A 27,093-nucleotide genomic window follows, 5' to 3' on the forward strand; every position below is an offset into this window, starting at 1 on the left:
TAAAATGGAGTGCGCCTTATTTCCTGCTAGATCAGTTACAATACAACGTGGACCACATTGAGGAAAAATTATTCTATAAATCGATATTATCGTCGAATGGCCCAGCTATGCTGTAACCAAATTAATCACTTATTATATAAATCTCTAACTGAAATTAGAAATAAAAAACAAGCTACTTACTTAAATCCGACAGATATTAAATATACACTAAACTGAGAATCCCATTTAAAAGAACCTCATAAATAATAAAATGACATTTACTAATATCCATTCTTTTCATTATTTTCCTCACTATCTAACACGATCTCAACTATAATAAATTATGATGGAGCTTCGAAATTAACAAGATTCCGAACCAACACCAAATGCAGCATGATCCTACTAATATCGTCAGGAATCGGAAGAATCTGGAACGGTAAACACTTATTAAAGCTAATAAGTGGTAAGTAAATAAAAAGAATACATACATGGTAAGTGCAAATAACTTTATCATATTTTTATAACATTGCCCAAATGTATATATCATAATTGTTTACTTTGTAAATGATAACCATACTTTGTTTACATACACGCACATTTGTGAAAAAATGTATATATGTTTCTGTGAGTGTGTGTATATTATATCAAAACAATAACGTAAAAATTGATTTAGGATATAGGTGGAAAATTATACTAAAGTGTTGGTTAGGATGGTTACTGAGAAGTGCAAAATATAGTTGATGTAACAATTGATGTAGCGGTGTTAGATGGTGTTGGCAGTCATGGGTCTAATCAAGTGAATCGACTCATCATTAAACACACGACTGCAATATATGTTCAACAAAATCGTGAGCAGTGACTTATATACTTATTAATACTATATTTGCACTACGGCCTGAATAACATGTTATTCAAATTATCGACAAAAGAAAGTTCATCAAGATAGCCGAATAATATGTTACAAGGCCCTGGTGTAAACATAGTATAAATAGTGACGTGAATTTGGAAAGGTTGAACGGAATTATGGAGTTGTGAATGTGAAGAAAGAACGATACCGTGATAGTGACCGCAATAATTTTAAATGATCATGATGACTATGTTAAAATTAACGTAATGATAGTAGGTAAATATGATGCGTGATTTCATTGCTTATACTGAGTGAAATGATTCGTAGAGGCCGAACAACTTAAAAAGTTGTGTAAAGGTAAAGAAGAAGAAAAGAGTGATGTTGATGTTAGTGATGGTAGTTTGACAATTCCAAGTGCTTATAATGATGGGGGTGGGCTGTTATACAAATCCTTGTTTTCATCAACACGGCCCATAACAGTGACCACATGAGCAACATCGCTTAGGAACGTCTGTGTGATGATGAAAAACGGGAGGCTCATAGAAGCCAATATGGGCGGGGTACAGTGTAGATTAATAGCAAGGGACAGCTGCCATTGTAACCACCACAAAAAAAAAAAAAAAATTACCTACATTTGCTTGAGTAATTAAGGGCTTAATAGTTAGAAACAAAGCAATTCTAATTATGTATTTAATTATTTAATTAATAGGTTTTGAATAAACAAATTGCTAATAAAATGCATGGAAGCTGTCGTTTCCAATATCAATACCTATAATCAAACTCCATAGATACAAAAGTAAGAAGTTAAATGTAAATACGTTACGTTTATACAAGTCCTACGTCTACTCGCGGTTATGTTGAAAACATTACCCATTGCTCGTTTTTTTTCAAAAAACTGCTGCAATGCATTGAAATGAATGCAAATAAATGTGAATTCATAGAAACAACTGAGATAGATTCATAAAGCGCAATTTTGACCTCTCTTATGTGCTTTCCTCGTTACATTTTATAACACACGAGAAGGACACCATCATTGCTAGGTGGATTATTTAGGGTTTTTAAGTAAAGTAAGTAAAAACTTAATCAGGGTGTCTACTACCTGGAAAAACCGAAGAAAACGTGGAATTATCAGGGAATTACTCCCCACCTGGAAAAACCTGGAATTATCAGGGAATTCCTGACATAATCAGGAAAATTTCAATACCCGGTGATCATGAGTGAAATTCTCGCAAAAGATGGAAAAAATCCTTAAACATATTTGAATAAATATACCAATCAAATCTATTGAAAATGTAGTGAACGTTAATAAATCGTTGTTCCGCCAAAAACGTTTTGCCATTTTCTAAAGAATTCCTGGAGAATTTCCGAAGCTATTCTTGGTGAAATCTAGGAGTTTATTCGGAAAATCAATTAGGGATTGCTTTGTAAATTCTTTTGAGTATCCCCTCGGACATTTTTTAGGAATATTTAAAAATACTAAATTAGTTAGGATTTTTTAAATTCCTGGAGGAAATTCCGAAGGAATTTCAGGATCAGTTTTCCAAGGAATTATTCAAAGAAATCACTAAAAGAGTTTTCATAAGAATGATTAGCAATTTTCCAAATTATTTCTGGAGGATAAAAGTGGAGATAAAAATCGAAAAGAATTCCCGGAGCAATCTCAAAACGAATTTCCGGACGATTTTTCGTATGGTTTCTTTAAGAAATTCCTGAAAGGAAAACTGAAGAAATTTTCAAAAAAAGTGTGTAGTCATTTGTGAAGGATTTTTGCTAAAGGAATTCTTGAAAAAATAGACGAAGGATTCCCGAATGGATTTTCCAAAGGTGTTTCTAAAGGTATTCTCGAAGTATTTCCAAAGATTTCTTAAAAGCAAAATATCCGGAAAAAACTCCTCCAAGTGTTTTCTAAAGTTTTCCTTAAGATACTTCTGAATGAGTTCCTAAAAATCCCAAGGAATTAAAAAAAAATATCCGAAGCATTTTTCGAAGGTTTTTACAGTAATAGAACGCTAGTGGCGCTGTAACCATTTAAATTATTCTGCCAAAATTTGCTTCAATAAGCTTAATAGCCTATTCAGATTATGACTAGATTATTTATCGTAATATCGAATGTATGGAGATGGCATCAGGTTGTTGTTTATCATGATATTTATGATCGTAAATGCCGTAATCTGAATAGGCTATAACTTGGCCGTTTAACACTTATAGCACAAGTACCTTGGCTGCTAAGTCCAAGCAAACTAGATGTTGGTCACGCGAACAGGTATAAGGACGTTAGGCATGAGTACGTTAGGCATATAGGATGTTAAGCATAATATACCCCGAAAACAGCCCACGACATAAGGAAAGTATTATGCCTAACGTCATGGACCCAGCAATCTCATATTTTTGCATCAACACATTTCCTGAAGGAGTTTTCGTAAGGAGTTCTGAAGGATTTCCTGAAGAAATTCCCAAACATATTTCCGGAACATTTGCTTCAAAACTTCTCTTAAGTTTCTTTAAAAGAAAAACAGCTGAAATAAAATTCAAAGAGATTTCCGATAGAAAGGAAGGAGGAATCTCCTATGTGATTCCTGAAGGAATTTTGATTGAATGGCTTAAGCAATTTCTGGGTGAACTTGCGAAGGAATTCCTGGAGGAATTTCTTAAGTAATTTTCAACATTGTTTTGTGAAGCCACCAAAATATTCTTTAAAATAATATTTTTCGCAACATTCACTTTTTTGAATTGATCTTTTGCTGCTAAAATCTATATATGCCACGTTTGTTTTTGCCTGGAAATTAATGTAAAACACCTGGAAAAATCAGGGAATTTTGTTTTTACAGATGAGTAGACACCCTGTTAATATTAAACTCTATTCTTGCCCGAAAAAACCATTAATCCCACTAGCGGTGATGATGGCTTTCTCGTGCTTTATAAAATCTATGAAGAAAAGTTCATAAGATAGGTCGAAATAGTAGGGTTAGGCGGGGCAAGATAGGTCACGGGGTAAGATGGGTCAGGGCCTTTTTTTGAGTATCGTGCACATTTTAATGTGGATATTATGATTTTGCAGGAGGAATAATTTGGTTCTACTTTATTATCACTCGATTTTATGATAAAATTTTATTTTGGTAGAGTATGGCAAGGTAAAATATTTTTCAGCATTGTTTCTTGTGCGAAACACACTTTCTATAAAAGGTGTAATCTCGTCGAGCAATGTAAAATTTAAACATTTTTAGTGACATAGTTAACGTATTATAAGTAATGTAGGTGAGTTTATACCAATTGCGTTGAAATAAATTTGATCGAAAATTAGACATTCTAACATGAACTTACAAATGGGACAAGATTGGTCAGCACATACTGAAGGGCATAGTTCGTATTCAAAACATATTTTCCTTTGCTGGTTTAATCATTTTAAGGTTACTTTTGACATAATGATGTTAATTTGTTTATTGAAAATTTCTATTTTTTGTTTTTAAGAAAGCTATACTTGGACGGCTTGTTTTCATAAAAATGTTGGGTTTTTTTTTAATGTAGAGCCATTTCAAGCATAATTTTTCATAACGACGTATGTAACAAATATGAGGATTCGAGAAATCCTTTGCTGAAAGTTGGCAAAACTTTTTCTAAAACTGTTTTAAAACTAAATCTTTTTTCAATACTTTTTTCCGCTGGCATGCATCATTACAAGACACGTAATAAGCGTGCTTCACAGTAAAGCTCAGTTCATTCAAATTAATTGGAAAAATGATAAAATTATACATACACCAGTATGCTGCACATCCTGCGACGTACGCTGTACATTGGTCGGTTTTCCATAGTGCACGATTGACGCAACTGCAATTTTGTTTTCTTTTGATTTTTTGTTACATAGGTCGCTCCTAGTTCCCATATGTTAAAGCGACGTATGTAACAGTGAGTTTTCAAAAATAAAAATTTCTACATTTGTCGTTTCGTAATATGATTGAATTAAAGAATTTTAAGATCCTAAATCAGTAAAATCGATGCGTATTATATAAAGTCGCGTGTGATTGTCATGTTGTATTAAAAACCTCGTTTTGTTTACTTTTGTTACATACGTCGTTATGAAAAATTATGCTTGATTTCTTCATCCAAGGCTTTAAAATTAATTTTTATTTAATATAATTATTGGCAATAAAGCTATACATATATATATATATATATATATATATATATATATATATATATATATGTGTAATTCAATATTGAGAATAAAAACAATATTAATTGCAGTATTTAAAGGTGACCCATCTTGCCCCGCTGTTTGACCCATTTTACCCCGCCATTTTTTGATTGACAGAGAAATAGACTTCTACTTTAATGACCCGAAATGGAATAAAAAGTAGAGTTTTTTTGTTATTTTATACCCCTGGCTTACAGATTATGAGCTATTTTTATAGATCCATGTTGAAAAGTTGAATTAAAATGTTTCTGTTTTGAGATATTCAGGATTCGCCTTAGGCGACCCATCTTGCCCCATCATACCCTATTTTAAGAAGATAAATTTCATTATTTACATCAATTCCCTATTTGGTTGTATTCTTTGCTATACATTTTTGAACCGAAGGATTTTTATTTATTTATAAAAATAAGAGAAGGGAACACCTTAGGCATTGGTCATTTCATCCCGTTGGTGCAATGACCCCCTTCTCCCCTAACTGTCCTTCCAAATGAATGGCAAACACATCAGCTTGACTTAGTTTGAACATCGAACTTCAAATTCCTGTGTCGAAGAATGCAATTGATTGTCGCACCGTTCCATATTTGGGTAAGGCGGAGGAAAAGTCTCGTCAGTGCTGTCGATGTTGTGCGTTTCAAGAGAGTCTACTATCTTATTTTGATAACTTCTACTCTACAGGTGGAGCATGTTTCGTAGTTCAACGGTGCTTCATATGCGGATCGTTTTTTCACCTTTTTTTAGCTCCTTGCCAAATGCAATCCGCAGCGATTTCCATTTTTTCTTGGTTTGTTCCGCTAGAAGAAAAAGACACTATCGAACCGAAAGTTGTCAATTTGCTTTAAACATAGGTACTTGTGTTTTCCTAATTCTGTTGAAACCTGTCTCCCGAGCTGTTTCACGATGTTAATGTTCCGTTACAGCTTCGTCGTTTGGTCCCACAGCGGCTTTTTCGCAAAAAAAGCGAAATCAATGTTTCCGCGTAAATCAAAAGCGTGAAAGCACTTTACGGAATGGTTTGACGCTGCTGTCGGCGCGTTCACTCTGGCAGGTATAATAGGCGTCTCTCTCAGGCCGAAGTGGCGTGTGCGGTATATAAGAGTCTTCTCCATTCGGCTCGGTCCATGGCTACACGTCACCAACCACGCAGTCTACGGAGGGTCCGCAAGTCATCTTCCACCTTATCGATCCAACTTTCCCGCTGCGCACCTCGCCTTCTTGTGCCCGTCGGATCGTTGTCGAGAACCATTTTCACCGGGTTACTGTCCGACATTCTGGCTACGTGCCCGGCCCATCCGATTTTCGCGGTGTGAACGATGGATGGTTCTCCCAGCAGCTCATACAACTCGTAGTTCATTCGCCTCCTCCATGTACCGTTCGCCATCTGCACCCCACCATAGATGGTACGCAGCACTTTCCTTTCGAAAACTCCAAGTGCGCGTTGGTCCTCCACGAGCATCGTACAGGTTTCGTGTCCGTAGAGGACTACCGGTCTAATGAGCGTTTTGTAGATTGTCAGATTGGTACGGCGGCGAACTCTATTCGATCGGAGCGTCTTGCGGAGTCCAAAGTACGTACGATTTCCAGCCACTATGTGTCTCCGAATTTCTCTGCTGGTATCATTTACGGCAGTCACCAGTGAGCTCAAGTACACAAATTCTTCTACCACCTCGATTTCGTCACAATCGATGCAAACTCGCGGTGGGTGGCTCATATTGTCTTCTCTTGAACCTCTTCCTATCATGTACTTCGTCTTCGACGTGTTGATGACTAGTCCGATCCGCTTGGCTTCCCTTTTCAGTCTGATGTAGGCTTCCTTCATCTTCTCAAAGTTACGTGCCATAATATCTATGTCGCCGACGAAGCCAAAAAGCTGGACGGACTTACTGAAAATTGTACCACTCGTGTTAATCCCTGCTCTTCGTATTACTCCTTCCGAAGCGATGTTGAATAACAGACACGAAAGACCATCACCTTGCCGTAACCCTCTGCGTGTTTCGATGTCCCTGAAATTCGAACTACGCACATCACTCGATCCATCGTCGCTTTGATCAACCGTGTCAGTTTATCCGGAAATCCGTGTTCGTGCATTAGCTGCCATAGCTAGTCCCGATCGATTATATCATATGCGGCTTTGAATGAATAGATGATGTGTGGGCACGTTATATTCGCGGCATTTCTGCAGTACTTGGCGAATGGCGAACACCTGGTCCGTGGTGGACCGTTCGCCCATAAAACCCGCCTGGTACTGCTCCACGAACTCCCTTGCAATTGGTGCTAGTCGACGGCATAAAATTTGGGAGAGTACCTTGTAGGCAGCGTTCAGCCATGTGATTGCGCGCTAGTTGCTACAATCCAGATTATCGCCCTTTTTGTAGATGGGACACACGACACCTTCCATCCACTCCTGCGGCAGAACCTCATCCTCCCAAACCTTAGTAATCACCCAGTGCAGCGCTCTAGCCTAGTGCCTCACCACCGTGTTCTCCTGGTAGTTGGTCAACCCCAGGGCTTTGTTGTTCTTCAGCCGACCAATCGCCTCCTGGATTTCTTGGAGATCCGGAGCCGGTAAAATTATGTTCTGCGCGCGTTCTCCCAGGTCCATCACCATACCGCCATCTTCGTCTGCCACATCGCCATTCAGGTGTTCTTCGTAGTGCTGCTGCCACCTTTGGATCACCTCACGCTCGTTCGTAAGAAGGTCCCCGTTTATGTCTCTACACATATCAGGCACGTGGCCCTAACGTGAACGGTTTAACTTCTCATAGAACTTTCGTGTGTTATTAGCGCGGTACAGTTGCTCCGTCTCTTCACGGTCGATCTTCCTGCTGGCGCTTTTTCCTCCGGAAAATCGAGTTTTGTTTGTTCCGCGCTTGTTTATATCGTGCCTCGTTTGCCCTCGTGCGGTGTTGCAGCAATCTCGCCCATGCTGCATTCTTCTCTTCCACTAACTGCTCACATTCGCCGTCATACCAGTCGTTTCTCTGATCCGGGGGCACCGTGCCAATTGCAGCGGTTGCGGTGCTACCAATGGTGGATCGAATATCTCTCCAGCCATCCTCAAGAGACGCTGCGCCTAGCTGCTCTTCCGTTGGGAGTGCCACTTCCAGCTGCTGCGCGTATTTTTAGGCTAGTCTACCGTCTTGTAGCCGCCCAATGTTAAGCCGCGGCGTCCGACTTCGACGCGTGTTGTACACCGTCGAGAGTTTTGAGCGCAGGCATATTGCAACGAGGTAGTGTTCGGATTCAATGTTCGAACTGCGGTAAGTGCGGATGTTCGTGATGTCGGAGAAGAATTTACCGTCGATTAGAACGTGGTCGATTTGGTTTTCCGTTTCTTGGTTAGGTGATCTCCATGTGGCCTTGTGGATATTTTTGCTGGGAAAAAAGGTGCTTCGGATTACCATTCCGCGGGAGGCTGCAAAGTTTGGCCGTTGTCATTCGATACGGTGTGCAGACTATCCGTTCCGATGACCGGTCTATACATTTCCTCCCTTCAAACAAGTTCCATTCGACTGAGAATCCTGTCCCATTGTTTGCTATTGAAAATTGGCCAGATTGGACTATGGGATTAGAAGTTATTACCAAAATACTATTTTCTTTACGCAAAACACGCTAAAAAGCACTCATTCATATTTTTTTAGTATTTTTTTTTGCACGAGAAAGGCACCGACACCGCTAGGTGGATTGATCAGGGTTTTTCTTCTTGGAAAGACACTATCGCACCGAAAGTTGTCAATTTGCTTTAAACTCACTTGTATTTTCTTAATTCTGTTGAAACCTGTCTCCAGAGCTGTTCCACGATGTTAATGTTCCGGTACAGCTTCGTCGTTTGGTCCCACAGCGGCTATTTCGCAAAAAAGCGAAATCAATGTTTCCGAGTAAATATAAAGCGTGAAAGCACTTGACGGAATGGTTTGACGCTGCTGTCAGCGCGTTCGCTCTGGCAGTTATACTGCCGTTCTACACATAATTGTCCCATGTACATAGGAAATCCCAGCAAACATGGGACAAATATGCGTATGACGTATAGGCGTCTCATCATGCGTCGGCGTGTCGTTGGCCTAAGCAAGGAACGTCAATAATGTATTAATATATATAATAAGAATAATTACACAATAAGTCAAATCTCGTTTAACTTTTCAAAAGGACCTAAGTAACATTTTTTTCATGAATTAATTTGAGCACTGCAATCAAAAGCTTTCATACTGGTCTGTTGATTGCGCTATTCAAATTAATTCATGAAAAAAATGTTACTTAGGACCTTTTGAAAAGTTAAGCGAGAAATGGCTGATTGGAATCATAAATAAATGTTTGATCGATGTGTCCTGCGGGATTCAACTTCCGATTAATACGAATCGACCATGAGTGTTGATACCGTTATCGGGGGTGAGAATGGTCATCGCTCTCACTGACAGTATGGGATCAGAAAATACAATTCTTCAAAGGGGTTATCTTTCCCTCAGATACATTTTATCTTCTATTCTACAAGCATTCTATCTAAGTACTTGAAACAGTGGCCCTTTCTCACCATGACCCATGATCACCTCCGGTATTTCGTGTTTTTCCCCACACTAATTTACTCATTTTGTGGGAAATCCCATTTGATTTGTGAACGAACATACCTTGAATTATAGGTCAACACTTGAAAAGGGCGTAACAGCTAAAATTTATTCCTTCTGATTCTGTCTACATATATAACTCTTTATGTGGACGAAGAATCAGAAGGAATGAATTTTGGCGGTTACGCTCTTTTCAAATGTTGGTCTAGAATTTAAATAAAGACAAATCAATGTATTATTGTTTTCTTACTTTTGCTAGTTGCTTTAAAGATTTGTACTCTATTCCCGCCTGTTGAATTGAACGCCACTTACACAAATCATCAATTTCTTTTTAAGTTTTATAAAACGTTTTCGTTGCTAACCTATTTATCTTATTCATTTTCCTGTATGTTAAAGCTTATCCCGCACAGTGGCGCTTGCTGATCCGCATTATGTCACTTTAGACTGGCCGTAAGTTTTCCGTTAATTTATAAAATATTATTGACAATCAGCCAAAAAATATCCTTTCAAGACAAGAATTTGGCTGGGTTTCTTTTGGATTTATCATAAAAAAATTAGATTCTATATCGATCGGTGCAGGTTTCAAAACGAACGTTTTCAAATAACTATTTTTGTAGTTGTCATACTGTAACGAGTGCCAAAGACGGGGAAAAATGTCTTGACTTGGCATGATCATATCTCACGTAGGATTCATCTAGTTTAATCCATGGTAAATTTTACTTCTGGTTTTATGTTTTGGTCAGGAACATTAATTTCTCATCGAGCACTATTATGGGTGTTGATTTGCACAACATTTTAGTTACTGTTGAATTCAATTAGTTTCAACTAATGATGTATTATTCTCTTTCTAATTTTAGTCACAATACCGGCACGTCACACTGGTTGGATCCGCGGTTATCCAAATTTCAGAAGAAATCTCTCGAAGACTGCCAGGACGACGAGCTACCCTATGGGTGGGAGAAGATTTGCGATCCGCATTACGGGACCTACTACATCGATCACGTGAACCGGAAAACGCAATACGAAAATCCGGTTCTGCAGGCGAAGCGTATGACCGAACGGAGCTCGACCATGTCCATTGGAGGGCACAGCTCGAACGGAATGAACGGCAGTATTGGAGGTGGTGGTGGTAGCGGCAGTGTAGGTGGTGGCCATGACGAAGTGGGGAATGGAGTTGTGGGAGGACGTGTGAATCACTTCACGAAAAATCCCGCCAATTTGAGAGGTGATCGATTGATGACGACGCTGGTCAAGTCGACGCGAGGGCTCGGATTCACGATTGTGGGTGGGGATGATAACGTAGAGGAGTTTCTGCAGATCAAATCGATAGTGCCGAATGGACCAGCGTGGATGGACGGCAAGTTGAAAACTGGTGATGTGTTGGTGTACGTGAATGATATTTGTGTACTCGGATTTACTCATCACGAGATGGTGAACATTTTCCAGTCCATCATGCCTGGGGAGGAGGTTCATTTGGACATTTGCCGTGGGTATCCATTGCCGTTCGATCCAAACGATCCGAACACGGAAGTGGTGACTACGATCGCCGTTGATGGTTTGAATAATGGAGCCATGACAGAATCAGATTTAAAGTTTTTGGAAACCGGAGGATTCATGGACTCGGGTGACGTGCAGCATAAGAATCCACTGGCGAAGATCCAGTCCGGGGGTGCCACTGCTAATGGGGGCGATGTGTACTTTAGTGATACGCATCCATATCAGCAACACTACAAAAGCAAAGAAAACGCATTTGAGATCCCAGAAATTTTGCATATAAACATAGTAAAAAGTGATAATGGGTTCGGGTTCACGATAACTGATAGTTCGTACGGACAAAAAGTGAAGAAAATACTCGACCGGCAATGTTGTAAAAACTTGCAGGAGGGTGATGTTTTATTGAGTATTAATTCCATACCGGTGAAAGATATGTCTCATAATGAAGTAGTGCAAGTGTTGAAAGATTGTCCGAAGAATATAGAAACGACGCTGAAAGTGCAGAGAGGACCATCGGCTTTGCTGGTTGGAAGCAGTAAAATGACCAACAAACTGAGGAAGAGCATTGAGATGGCCAAATTTGGCGGAGGTTTACTTAAAAAGGACGGTTACAGTATTGGGGGCAATAGTTTGTTCAGGAGTAAAACTCCAACGGCGGATCTCTACAGCACGCAGGCAAAGGAAATTCTTCCAACGAGACCAAAAACTCCATTGGTGGACACCCGAGCCAGAGCCAAAACACCTTCCTTGCCATTGTCCGACCTAAATACCGATGAAATTGAGTTGGACGTAAATAAGAACACTGGGGATCATAAGATGGATCTCAACCTGAATCTCAAATCTAATAGCAGTTCCCATGACAACGATTCCATAGCGAACGATATAGGTTCGTTCCATAATGACGATCAGTTTAACCCTGGGAAACACTCGAATCTTGCTGATAGGCTTGGTGAACTAACGATAAGCAGTTCCAACAACAGTACCACTGATACTATCTACCACAATCACCAGCCGCAATACGGCTCTGGGGGTCATCTCCAACATCAACCAAATTACAATGGCCATGGGTACAACCACATGTACTCGCCTCCTGTTGTGCCTCCTCCCCCAGTGCCTCCACTATCCGCAAATCATGCAGGTTATGCGCCAAACCCTTTGCCATTGCAACCCACGTATCATCATGAGAGTTGTTTCTGCTACGATTGCCAGGACTACCAGCGACAGCAGCAGCTTCTTCTCCAACAGCAGCAACAACAACATCAACAGATGTACCAGCAGCAAACGCTGAACCGTTCCTACGGGAATAACCCCAGCCATCTTCAACAGCAGCAGCAGCATCCTTATCAATTGCCGCCTCAAATGAGTGACAACATTGGTAAGCGATTGAATGAGTATTTGATGGATCGGAAGCGATCCATGCACCAACAGCAACAACAGCCACAATACGACAACTTGTACCATCATCACAAGGCACCGGTGCCTCTCCCACCCCAGCATCAGCAGCCTCAGCAGGGTCAAGCGCAATTCGATCAGCATTTCTATCCTACCCAACAACCGGTTGGAAGCTGGCGATCGGCTGCCGGTCAGCACTCGCCCCAACTGTACGGAGGCGGTGGAGGAGGTGTCCCCTTTATGGCACCGGTTCCGATGGAAGATTACTCCCTGACGGAAGTGACCCTGGAACGGCAGGCGCTCGGATTTGGGTTTCGGATCGTAGGCGGCACGGAAGAAGGCTCGCAGGTGACGGTAGGGCATATAGTGCCGGGAGGAGCGGCGGATAAGGATTCGCGGATCGCTTCTGGAGACGAGATCCTCAACATCAATGGAGTCAATGTGGTGAGTGTTGGTTGGTGAGAAAGCGAAAAGACTAAAGAAATATAAATATTTTTCCTAAGAATGAAAGCAATTGGGAGCTTTTTAAATAATTTAATGCTGCTCAGATTTATGCTTTTTTGATTATTATAAAATAGAATTATCATGAATCATGATTTCAATCATTTCATACAACTGATTTCCACTGGGAAATATGTTTGGTTCGTTTTTATCGTATACTTCAATCTTTGAATTCGTACTTTACCGACTGTAACGGGTAGGAAATGTAGTCATCAGTAAATTGCTGATTAGAGATTCTATTTTACCAAATATGTTAACGTTTATGCGCTTATTTCGTTGAATTGATTTAATTAAGGTAATATTTAACGAATTTTCAGCTAATATATTTTTTCGGGCTCCAATAAACAAAGTTCCCATATCAATTAGTAATACTTATCTCAACAACAAAGTACTAATTAACACTGCTCTACCATCCCTAACAGGAGAACGCCTCACACCACCGGGTGGTTCAACTGATGGGCGAAGCTGGCCTTCGCGGTCAGGTGACGATGATCCTCCGGAGGCGAAAGCTATCTAAACCACCACCACCTCCGCCCAATCCACGGTACCCGTATAATGTGCTGGTATCCCGTAACGAGAACGAAGGCTTCGGGTTCGTGATAATTTCCTCCTCCGGCCAGTACCACGGATCCTCGATAGGGGATCTAATCCCCGGCAGTCCGGCCGAACGGTGTGGAGAACTGAAAATCGGTGACCGCATTGTAGCGGTCAATGGCATCGACATCACCGGCATGAGCCACGGCGATGTGGTGAATCTGATCAAGGAATCCGGACTCCAAGTGCAACTCACGATCGGTTGCCCTCGACCGGACGGGGCGGGGCCACCGCTGATTCAGACGGCAGCAGCGGCCGTATCCATAGCGGCGTCCAACGCATCCAACAACAGTGGGAACGAAATGTATGTTAGCAGTAGCAATGGGAGTAATCAGGGCGGCGTTGGTGGTCCCATGGCCAACCGATATCCGACGATTATGTCCTGATTGAGAACGAAGCAAGTTCTCCTCAGACGGTCATCCCAATCGATCGAGGAGGAACTGGAGGAAGAATGAAACCAAAGTATTTGTTATAAGTTATTTTTCTAATTCTAAGGAAAGTTTGGGTAAGTACCGAATTATATTTTATAAACGGATGTGGGGGAACGTATGAAAGAATGGTAGCCGGTGGTCTACTGCGCAAGAGAAGGTGTTTAATAAGCAGTTGCAGGTTATACAAGTATTTACATAAATCAAACTATGTATGTGCATTGAGAGAACGGTGTTTACACGTGGTAGTAGCTATATTTTATTTGATTTAGTACTAGGAAACTCGATATGAGGGAACATAGTTTACAAAACGATACTGCCGAGTGGAAGCGTGTGAATGAAGAAACGCAGCAGAACTGAAACAAAGTGGCAATAGAGAGAATCGTACTAAGCGTGAAGTTTGTTAGGGAGGGTGCCTTGCCTATACACATGTGGTTTGCAGTTTGTTTGGTGGTCCAGCTATCAACTTGTATTCCCCGCTCGTCGTGCGCTTGCTATTAATAGAGTCGTTGCACCATGCTGTTTACATTATACCTTCAACCGCGACTATATGGCCAACATCATTGTTATCCAACAGATAAAATCAGTTGCATTCGAGACATCCATGATCCATCTGCGACTGAATACAAGTTTAGTATTTGTTGACTATGTTATAGAGTAAGTGCAAGGTTTTGTGTTACGTAAAAAAATATTTGTGTCGTCGCTTTTTCACTTTTTAGGCGTTCGCTGTAAACACGTGTTGCTAATTGGGAAGTTGCACGATGGGTTTATGCAGCATGTTGTTGATCGAGAAAGCTGGTTTTTTTTTACTTTTCTGTATTACAAATTTGTACTAAAAGGCTAAACATTTGCTAAAAAAATCAAAAATTTAAAGAGGGTTCAATTTGTTAAAATTTTACCAATCGACTTAGGTCTGTGTAAATTTTTTTTTTCCTTTTTTTATTAAGTTACGTTGCAAACAACAAAACCGTTCTTTTTGATTTAGCTCATTTTTCTTAATTGATTTGCAATTGATTATAATGATATTTGAAACGAAATGGTCTTACAATAGAAATAAATTGGTTTTCTTATTATGATAGACACAGTAAAGATGTTATACCAAAAACCATTGAAATTGTTTTTATTGGAATGTTGATAATCGAATGTAACATGAGTAAGGTTACTGTTCCGGTTACATATCCCATAGCTTCCATATTCATTCTATCCGAAACAGAGGAATGGATACTTACTTGATACTTGATGGGCTACAGCTCTTCGATGAACCTACGCCGAATGGAGTATCCTTCTCCACTGGACTCGATCCTGGGCCAATCGCTTCCAGTCGCCCTGAACATTGAGCGCCCTCAGGTCCTCTTCAACTGCAAAAAGCCATCGTGTACGCGGCCTTCCACGAAGCCTGCGGCCTCTTCCAAGTTCTCTACTAAATATTATCACCGTAGTCTGCCGTGTTGAATAAGCTTAATAATATCCAGCCCTTTATACACCGGGTACAATTCGTGATTCATGTGGCGCCGCCAGATACCGTTCTCCTGTTTACTGCCGAGTATTGCCCGCAGCACATTACGCTCAAACACTCCGAAAGCTCTCCGATCAGCCTCCTTTAACGTCCACGTTTCATGGCCGTATAAAGTCACCGGAAGCATCAGAGTAGTATACAGCGCGAGTTCGTTTGCAGACAAAGGGACTTAAGCTGGTTACGAAGTCCGTAATAAGTCCTATTTGCAGCTGCAATACGCCTTTTCACCTCGCGGGTAACATCATTATCGCACGTCACTAATGTTCCAAGATACACAAATTCTTCTACCACTTCAAACTTTTCACCATCCAGCACCATTTCGCTACCACCACCACTAATGAACCCACGTTGATTGTCAGCGACCATATACTTCGTTTTGCTGGAATTGATCGTGAGTCCAATCCTCGCTGTCTCCCTCTTAAAAGGCACAAAAGCCTCTTCCACGGCACGGCGATCAATCCCTATAATATCGATATCGTCCGCAAATCCCAGGAGCTTATGCAATTTTGTGATAATGGTACCGCTTCTTTGCACACCAGCTCTCCTAATCGCTCCCTCGATCGCTATATTGAACAGTAGATTCAATAGTGCATCACCCTGCTTTAGTCCATCTAAGGTAACAAATGACGTCGATATTTCATCCGCAACCCTTACACTTGATTTCGATCCGTCCAGCGTTATACGGATCAGCCGTATCAGTTTCGCCTGAAAACCATGTTCAAGCATAATTTGCCATGATTTATTCCGTTTCACTGAATCGTACGCCGCCTTGAAATCAATAAACAGATGATGTGTCTGCAAGTCGTACTCCCGGAATTTATCAAAGATTTATCTCAGGGTAAACATTTGATCCGTCGTTGATCGGCCCTCACGAAAACCTGCTTGGTATTCGCCGACGAAGGACGAAAGGGAGGAATGGATAAGCCTTTGTAAATTTCCGACGAATCGTCGGAATGGATTAAAATCAAAACCTGGTGCAACTTTGTTAAATGCCCGTCAATTCATTCTTAGAGCGTATTAGCAACGACCGTGACTCGTACTATTTTCCTCCGTTATTGAAGACTTTCAAGATTTATAAAATGAAACGGAAGTCGTCTTGGTATTCCGTCTGCCTTCCTCAAAATACAAATGTTTGGTTTGTTTGTTCATCTTCATCGTATTCTGGTACTATGCTGCCGTGAATCTCATATTTGTCCCATATGAATAAAAAAAACAGCAAAGATGGGACAGATATTTTCACTCCTCTTTTAATTAAACATGTTCCATATTGATCGAAAACCTATCCAACTTTATTTAATTGTTTCATTTTATTCGCATTTGCGAGCAACAAAATTAATGCTGCCATTACGATAAATTGGGATATAAACCCTACTCCTGGTCTTATACAAAATTTACGTTTCTCGTTCCTTGAATCTGTGACGAATGTGTTTCACTTTTTCTCTCTCATTTCACCATGATGATTGATCCTTTTTTGCCGGAAGATTCTTGAATATCCAGTACTGCAATTGACTGCTGGTTATGTCATAAAGCCCTGTGCGGTTCAAATTTCTGCAGAACGTACTTGTCCATCTTCCTTCTAGAATACCTTGGTGATTATGCCTTTTATCCATTTTCCACTCATCATATCATCTTCGGCGATAGCTACGACATCGTTCATTGTTTGTCTTTTTGTTTCGTTTTCTTAGACTTGTCAGATAACGCTTTTTTCATAATTCTTTGAAGGTTTATGCTCGCTTTAAGACAACAGGTTCATGATAAATATCACGAGCAACGCGAGCAACAATATTCGTAAGTAACCATATTAGCAGACACGACTAATTTAGATCGGAAAATATGAGTGGTTGGGTAACCATCAAACGCACAATAATTCCTTGATATGAATAATTAGAAAACGCAAGCCATACGAGAGACATTAGATAAGAGTTAACCCAAATTGTGAACTGCCTTTAGACCCGAAACCTATGTAGTATGTAATGAAACCACCACAATTAGAGACTGCGAGTATGCAAAAGCGCCTTTACAATATCCGATATTATTGGCAAACATACTGAAAGACACATAGCAAAATTAAATCAGGAAAAAGTGTCTTCCCCTGAACCCGTGCAACAGAACGAACAAATCAAAATGATTACAAATGAAAACACTGTGAAAAATCTTGCCTTACCTGTTGTAGTGACCTTGTAATTTATGCTTGAGTAGGACTCTTTATTCATCTCTTATTCAAATGTATGTAAAAAAACTGTTTATATTTAGTGTTAATTATACACATGTAAACTTTCTCACATTTTAAAATCTGGAATCCTTATTTTTAAATTATTAGTTGTAGTAGAAAATGTAGAACCACTTAAGAAATAACTATTTGTTATTTGCAAGAACGAATCTTGTTTAGTCATCAGTGCGATTTTTTTAGCAAAAAAAATCCAAAAGTAAATCCACTATGAAAGCTCATCAGTTAAGTGCCTCCGATTGTATGATAGACATATCCTTTGCAATGTATCGAACAAAATGTATTGCCCAATTAGGTAAAGTATGGAAAGGATGTGGACAAGAAGAATGACTGATTTTTTGAAACCGACGTACTTACAGCTGAACTTGCACCCGATATACCTGCTACTTAATGAACAGAAAATCTACAACAATGTATCGTTGTTAAGTGAAAGACGGAAGCCGGACATATGTACGTAGTTAAAAACTGTGTATTTAATATGCTTAATATAAACATTTATACACTGTAGACTTGTTGTTTTTTCGAAATAATATAAATTTGTAAAGGAAACAAATAGTATACAAAGCATGCATTCATTACCTAGTGGTTATAGGTACTAAAAGTGGTACACAAAACACTGTAGGCAGCAGAAAGAGCAGCAGCAGCAAAAGCAATTATAGAATCAAAATAAATTATGATATTGAATGTTGTGTGAATTTAGTTTTAGTTGGGAAATGTCTAGAGAAATCATCTTATTTATAACATGGATCGCAGAGGTCCAAATGTTCGATTTTGCTCCGCACTGTTCTTCTTGAGCTTGATGACGCTTGCTTGTCCCAACACTCCTCGGGCAGATGTGGACGCAAGCCTATCCTCGGTCGCTCCACGTCTAAGCGATTTCGTTGTAGATGTATCGTTAGTAAATCGGCTGGCATATATTTCTTGCATAACTCAAACGAAAAAAATACTTCGTCTCAATATGCCTGCTACGACGCTCGTTCTTATCGCTTTTCACTAGCTTGATACAGGTCTGGTTGTCTTCCAAAACTGTTGTTGTTGTTTCCTCCAGTAATCTTCTGGCCCAGCAAATCTCTTGGAACCCTTCGGCAAGGTCGACGAATTCCGCTTCAGTGCCACACAAGTCTGCTTCCAAATAGCACTAGATGATCAATGCTTGATTTCTGCTATCTCCTTAATTTGCAATTCGTGGTCACTTGTTATTTACTTCGTATGAAACTCGACTCGATTTGTGCGTTGGAGCAAGTGAAAGATTTAGAAATTCATTGGAGGTAATCACTTCTTTTTGTAGGGTTTTATCCCACGATACGCTGGACATGTACATGTGCTTTTGCTACTAAGCTACGAAGCATCTCCTTCGTCTCCTGCAACTTAACGGGCACTGATGAGACCAAATTCTTAACATTAGGCGCATGGGTCCGTTAAAAAAAAGAAAAAAAATCAGTTTGCATATCTGGAGGACAAAGCTTCAGTAATAGTTCTTATCAAGTATAGTAACAAAATTGCAAGATCTTATGCAGCCAAAGAAATTGACTTACACTGAAGGAGCATTTGATAATTCAATGAGGAATACTATGTTGACACGACGATTGGCCAAATGTTATCGAAAAGATAAATAGGCAAAAGTGGGGCAAGTCCACCACCCTAGGCTCTTACTCTTATGGAACACTAAATAATCTCCGCATACTGCAGATTTGTTTCTCAGCCATCTATTTTGGGTCTTTTCTATAATATTAGTATGTAATATTTATTGATTTATGGTGTACATCAACAGATTGTTCGTAATCCTAATGATGATTTAAAACTAGTATGGTCACTACAATAATAACTAATTAACAAAACAGTAAAGTCACAACGAAAAATAAAATTTTCATGGGACTTTAAATAAATTATTAAAGTTTAACCCCCTACAACCCAATTTTTTGTTTTCGCTCAAAATCACCAATTTGCTTTCTAAAATCGATCTAAACATGGCCTGGGCATTAACCATTTTTAATTCGCGATTTTATCAATTTCACACTTTGATCTTTTAGAATGTTGTTTTTAAAGTTTTTTATCTAATCAAAAAAATTCTTGAATCTATTAATCTGATTTTTTAACATATTTAGAGTTGGAAAATTCCTATTCAATGCGGACCTATACTGCCGTGTCAAGCATATCTGTCCCATGTCGAAAAATATGCAACTGAGAAAAATGCGATTGAAGCTGGAAACATATTTTTCAGTTTGTAGCAAAATTGCCCCCATGAAATTTTGATTAATAAACGTATATCGATGAAAATAGTGTATTTCTAATGGCTTAGTATGTTTCAAAGGATAAACACTGCTTTTTAGTGGAATTTATTCAGTGGGACATTTATGCTGCGAAATTCTTGTAATCTTGTAATCTTGTAATATCAACGCACCCTCTGACCATAGCCTATCTGCGTTGTATTTAAATACCGCTGAGCGATACGTCTACTGGGCAACACGTCCGGGTTGCACTGCACTAAGATCTCCTTAGATGCAACCGGACCGAGATCTTACTTAAGGCTCCGAAGGGTCCGTTTCGTTGTGATATGTTGCCATAAAATAGAAATATATGCACTTGCTTTTCTAATCTACGGAAATATTTAAATTTATTAATGATATTGATTAGTGACAAGTAAATTCATTCATCGATCAGATTAGAACGAGCTCAGTGCAATTAAAATATAAACGCAATACTTATCTGCAATTCACAGAAGATGTTGGGATTGTCCTTGAAGTAATCACGTTGTGAACACAGACTTCCTGTATTGACGGTGGTTGTTATGAATATGAATACCACTGCTGATACCGGAACTATAAGATTTTCTTCATCACTGGTGGTCTGGAAAGAGGTAGATAAAAGAATTGGGCCGCTTTCACTCGCCGGCCCGCAAAACATTAGTAAGTAATTAATCTTACTACAAAGACAAAAATACAGTTCTAATAATTCTGTCTTATTAATGGATATCACACATGCCCATCTGATACTCAACTTAATCAAAAACATATCCTCAATACTTAATAAAACGATAACTGTATATAGTTTCTATTATTGTCCATATATACCTACTATTCAATCTAGGATTCCAAATCGGATAAATTAATTCAGTTCCTAACTAAAAGCTTATCCTCAACGCTTTGGCTGTCAATAGTCTCCACAATATGAACCTTGAAGGTTATAACATTGTTCAATCCTACATCTGTTTATATTAAAACTCAATCCTAACTGCCCCGAAACCGCTTTCAACACATAACTGCCCCGAGCACAGCCACTACATGCGACCCACAGGACCCCAATCGAGGACGGCCTACACTATACCATTGTGAGCTTACAGCCTCTCCTGGGCTGTGCGACGCTGAAAAACATGCTCCTAACGTTTGATGCCTAAAAAACAATAATAATTAGACTAATTACACTAAATCTTACACTTTTGATCGAACCCGGCTGACATTCGCGTTAAACAATGTGTTCCATGAGTGCTGATCACTCATGATAACGCCCCGAATCGGGGAATAAAATGCAGTTTAACGCAGAGTTTAAACCCTCTCTTGCGCTAAGTAATGCTGAAAACCTAACTTCTAGGAATTTGATTCGTAGAAACAAATTATACTGAAATTGGTGCGTGGCAAAATAAGTTATACTATTAGCTAATTTAGTTAAACCCTGACTACCCCACATTATACTGGCCCGTTTGGAGTCATCCAGTGGCACTTGGTCTTAGCATTCGTTTTCTTTTTAAATTCTATAACAATTGACCACGCTTACCCCCATATTGGTATTATGTAGAACGAATGCTTGACTATTACTATACTAAGTATAGTAAAAGACCGGAAGTAATAATTGGACCAGCCACCACCTGGGACATTTATGCTGCGAAATTGAAGACAAAATTAATAATTCCAAACATATTTGTCCCAGTGCTAGAGTATCATCAGATTACTTTGCGCTTAGTAAAAGTTTAGTTAGGTCTGGATAATAACCTGATTCAAATTAGATGCATTAGGTCTTTTCAAAGCATATTGTAGTAAGGGGCCGTACACTAAAAACGTAAGCTTTTGGGGTAGGGGGCTCTCACGCTCCATAGAAAAAAATGTGTTTGAAAAAATCTGACATGGGGACGAGTGTGTCTGACAACCCCAGGAATATTATACTTTACATAAGGGTAAGGACAGTGAGAATTGGTTCCTATATATAATTTGATCCTGAAATATGTTCAGCGCAGATGGATTTTCGGAAGAAGCATCAAAATCAGGTTCCGTGGTAACTCAATACCGCAATACTGCGAAGGTGTTTGATGATACCTATGAAATTTATTTCATAAAGAGGAAAGAAAATAAATGTAAATAAATACATAGAATGCGAATAAAAGTGAGAGACTATTCTCACTTAAGTTTTAATATAAATCATCTTAATATGCTTCAATGATTACTTTTCAATTTTCATAATGCACAAGAAAGGCATCAACGATGTTAGGTGGATTGACCTTTTTTACCCATTGAAACTATACCACAACCCATATTCTTTCTCTGAATGATTTGATAATGAAAATTAGCCTTGTCGAAGTAATTTAATACAGGTTGTAGGGTAAAGTGCCCAATAGTGGACCCTCTAGCCATTTTTGCATTATTACAGCACAATGTAAACATTTTGCTATGAAATTCTATCGGTAGAACCTACCTTACAGTCCTATGATTTGATTACATGCATTGGAAATGCTATGGAAAGTAAAATTAAATGATTTTTTACATAAACACGAGAGTGTCCATTATAGGAATATTTTGTGGGGTCCATAATAGAGAAGAAGAACGTCCCGAAACGGAACATAAAAATCAAATGAAGTGTCGACTATAGGGAAGCAAATTCCTATTATGGACCCCCAGGGGGTCTACTATAAGGCGTATTCAGTCAGACTTTAAAATGTTAATTTCAACGAATAACGTCGTGTATTTGAGTGTTTTATGTATGTATCGTGAAGAGGAGATGCAGAACTTGGTATTAGATGTCAATCAGAATTAATATGTTGAAAATTTCTACTCCTTATGACAAAAAGAGCAAAATTTCGCTACTAGGGGTCCACTATTGGGCATTTTACCCTATGAAATTTGTTTCAATGGGACAGTTATGCTTGGAAATTCTACGATGGGACAAAATGACCCGATATTCTTTTGCCAAGTTTTCGGACAAACTATATCTATTTATACTAAATTAATGATTTTGTGTGTTACTTCTAAGAGAAGTTAAACGATTTACAATGATATGGAAATGCTAATATCATCTTCCAAACTTAGACGTACATGATAGAAATGTGCCATTACAAATATTGTCCTCCGCTCGCTATCAAATCGACTTCTATAAAAACATTCTTCATGCCTGCCGTATCCTAACGGAACCATCAATTCTATACTTTCGCCTCTAATTCTATCATGAACATGTACGTCTAAGTTTGGAAGATGATATTAGCATTTCCATATCATTATATCTGTTATTTGTTCGCAATTAAATATACATTAATTTAGAACGTTTGGTGCATAAAACTCAAAAATGATAAAAATCGACATGGGACAGATATGCTTGGGACGGCAGTACGGTAATTTTAAAAAATTCAGAGCAATTTTTTTATTTTCCGTGTACTGCCGTTCTACGCATAATTGTCCCATGTACATAGGGAATCCCAGCAAACATGGGACAAATATGCGTATGACGGCAGTGTAACGATTCGGATAAATATTTTGGAGTGTTTCATTCACCACTATATTAATTGACTTCTTCAAAGTCAGAATCACCAATACTAATGTCTACTGTCACTACTACTATATCAAAGTTTACTTCGAATTTCTTCCCAGATATCTAAAGACAATAGCTTTGTCTAGCGTTTTGAAGTGAAAATATAGCAAACAATGTAAAACTAGCCTTTCTATTGGCGAAAGAGAGCGTGAACAGAAAGAGAGCTTATTTTTTGCACATACGACCTATTTTTCAAAGCAATCTAGATTTAAACATGAATTGAAGTTTATATTATTGATCAACATAAAAAAATCGAAATCTGATCAATTGAAAATTGCAAAAAATAATCAGCAGTCTTTCGGCATTAGAGAGTATAAATTGCTTTTTGAAAATATGTTTTGTTTTCGAGGCATTTATTTATTGTATTGGGCGGATTCGCAAATTCCTCGGGACAAGACGAGCAAGGTCCATAAGGTGTTGGAAAAAAATGTTTTTAACTTATTTTTGCATTGAGATTATGTACGAATGATGTTACTTCCAAAAATGTAGTTTTAAATGTTGATTTTGGGGTCACTGGTTATTATTTTTGAATGAAACTATTTTTTATGGTTTTATTTTATTATTTCCGTTGTTTTAAATCCCAAATTATTCTGGTTCTTTTGTAAGCACTTGGGCATGCATTCAAGATTTGGATTTCTTAATAATTGGCAGTATTCTTCTTCAATCGCTCTACATTCCAAATGGAATTTGGCCTGCTTATTAACTTAGTATTCTATTAGCAGTTCCTCAGTTATTAATTGAAAGTTTTTCTATGCCCGCTATTGCATGAGTTACATACTGTGTGGCTAGTACAATGGATACACTATGCCTGAAAACATTCTAGATTCTAGACCGGACCATTGGTACTTCGCGTACCTTCTTCTTTTTCTTCTTCTTCTTCTTCTTCTTATGAATCTTGTACATGGTGGTGCAAAGGGCCGACTTGAAAGATCTCCATCCTGAGCGTTGCCCAGCTATCGCTTTAACCTGTTGCCAGGTTAGATTTCGGTCGACTTCTTTTATTTCTTTATTGAGGCTTCGCCGCCAAGAGCCGCTGGGTCTGCCTCTGCTGCGATGGCCCGCTGGGTTCCAGTCTAATGCTTGTTTACAGATTTCGTTTCCGCCCCTACGTATAGTGTGGGCGACCCAGCCCCACTTCCGATCCCGAATTTCTGTTGCTATCGGCCTCTGGTGACAACGACGATGAAGCTCATTGTTTAAGATCCAGTTGTGAGGCCACCAGGCCCGAATTATATACCGCAAGCATCTGTTAATGAACACCTGCAGCCGTTGAGTATTCTCCACTGATACACACTATGTTTCGCTAGCGTATAACAGCACAGATTTCACGTTGAAAATTCGTATTTTGATGCGTTCAATTATCTGCCTGTTTTTTCAGATATTTCTTAAACTCGCAAAGGCAGCCCTTGCTTTCTTGATCCGTGCGCCTATGTCGATCTTGGTTCCGCTGTCTGACGCCATTTGGCTACCAAGATATTGGAAGCTTTCAACATTCTCCACTGGTTGCCCGGCTACTGTGAAACTGGAAGGAGTCACCGTGTTTACATCCAACGATTTGGTTTTGTTGACGTTGATGACTAAACCTGCCGAAGAGGAGCGCTCGGCTCGTTGAGCTTACTCTGCATATCAGAGCGCCGTTGCGCGATGAGTGCAACGTCATCTGCCAATTCGAAGTCGTTTAGGTACTCCATGGTTATAGGCTGCCATAACAGCCCGCGGTTTGGTTTATGGTCAATCGCATCTACCAGAATCTCATCGATTACGATGAGGAACAGTAACGGTGATAGAATACATTCTTGCCTCACACCAGCTACGACCCGGATAGGGTCGGACAGGACCCCATTGTGCAGCACTCTACACGAAAAGGCCTCGTACTGTGCTTCGATGAGGCCGATGATTTTCTCAGGAACCCCCTTGCATCTCAGGGCGCCCCACATATTCTCGTGATTGAGACGGTCGAAAGCTTTTTCGTAGTCAATGCATACCAAGTAAAGGGACTCTTGGAATTCGTTGACCTGACCTGAAATAAACGATGCAGTAGTTCAGCGGATATCATGGGGTCAGCTTTGAGCATCTCGGCTGATATGCGGTCGACCCCTGGGGCTTTAATCGATTTCATTGCCAGCAGTGATGGAGCTTCGGTATTACGTAGGATCTTCGGCAGATCATGCCGATGTGGTGATGGCCTGGCTGGCACAAAGTTGTTCGAAGTGCTCGAACCAGCGTTTCAGCTGGTCAGATGGGTCGGTCAATAACTGATCATTCGCGTCTTTCACAGGCATCGTTGCATTCATCTTCGCCCCGCTTAGGCGTCGTGAGATATCGTAGAGGAGGGGAATGTCCCGGTTGCGGGGCTCTCTCCTTCCACGGCCTGAGAGTCTGCCCACGCTCGCTTGTCCCGTCGAAATTAGCGTTTTACTTCCTTCTCAAGAGCCGAGTATCGTTGAAGGTCTAAGACTTTGGTTCCTCTGGTTTTTTATCGCTCTATCGCGGCTTTGGCTTCTCTTCGCTCCTCTATCTTCCTCCAGGTCTTATCGGTGATCCATTGTTTTCTCTGGGTGCGTACCTGGAGGAATAAAATAAACCCCACCTCTCGGTCCTTAGTCTCTTACCCAGCAACTCCTATCCCTACCTACCGCGGGTCAGGATACGAGCAAACTTAGGGAAGATCGGGTAATTCATCCCGGTGGAAATTATGGTCGTATGCTCCTCTCCGGAGGTGAAAATCTTATTGAGCGTCTGTTCTTCATGTTAGGAGCGGCTCACAACAGCGCCTGTTCTCTATGTTAGAGGGCGGCTGATTAGGGGGCGGCCATCGTCCGAGTGCTAGCGAGGGACTCTAAGTGAAACTGTGCACCCTGATCCACCGGAAATAAGGAGGAATGATCCTCCGGACATTTGGGGGGTTTGGTGTCAGGTCCAGCAAGCCAGCCTTAAAAAAAAACTCACGCAATGAATAATCAACAAGAGAGTACGTACCGGAACAATCGGCGAAAACACTGCGACGAAAAGGAACTAGCCATTTGAAACTTGGGAGCACACGCATACTCGCCGATGTGCTCAAGGACCGTGGATTCGGCATCGTAGTTCTGCTGGAGGTTTGTGGGAAGGGATCAATGGTGCGAACGTTTAGAGGTAATCATACCATCTACCAGAGCTGCGGCAATACACACGAGCTGGGAACAACTTTCATAGTGATGGGCGATATGCAAAGGCGCGTGATCGGGTGGTGGCCGATCAATGAGAGAATGTGCAGGTTGAGGATCAAAGGCCGGTTCTTCAACTTCAGCATAATCAACGTCCATAGCCCACACTCCGGTAGCACTGATGATGATAAGGACGCATTCTACGCGCAGCTGGAACTTGAGTACGACAGCTGCCCAAGCCACGACGTCAAAATCATCATAGGAGATTTGAACGCTCAGGTTGGCCAAGAGGAGGAGTTTAGACCGACTATTGGAAAGTTCAGCGCTCACCGGCTGACGAACGAAAACGGCCTACGACTAATTGATTTCGCCGCCTCCAAGAATATGGCCATTCGCAGCACCTACTTCCAACACAGCACACCTGGAGATCA

General features: G+C 40.0%; 1 protein-coding gene across 1 annotated transcript in view; it reads left to right on the top strand.

Annotated features, from left to right (window-relative positions):
- LOC134225581 (membrane-associated guanylate kinase, WW and PDZ domain-containing protein 1) overlaps positions 1-16,565 on the top strand; it is a 30,082-nt gene extending 13,517 nt beyond the window's left edge. The window contains exons 2-3 of the mRNA XM_062705766.1: positions 10,432-12,904; positions 13,384-16,565. Of these exons, the coding sequence (XP_062561750.1) occupies positions 10,432-12,904; positions 13,384-13,941 (3,031 nt within the window). The 3' untranslated portion in view covers positions 13,942-16,565. The remainder of the gene's footprint in view (positions 1-10,431; positions 12,905-13,383) is intronic.
- Positions 16,566-27,093: the final 10,528 nt, after the last annotated feature.

The sequence above is a fragment of the Armigeres subalbatus genome, chromosome 3, assembly GCF_024139115.2.
Source record: "Armigeres subalbatus isolate Guangzhou_Male chromosome 3, GZ_Asu_2, whole genome shotgun sequence".
Lineage (NCBI taxonomy): Eukaryota > Metazoa > Arthropoda > Insecta > Diptera > Culicidae > Armigeres > Armigeres subalbatus.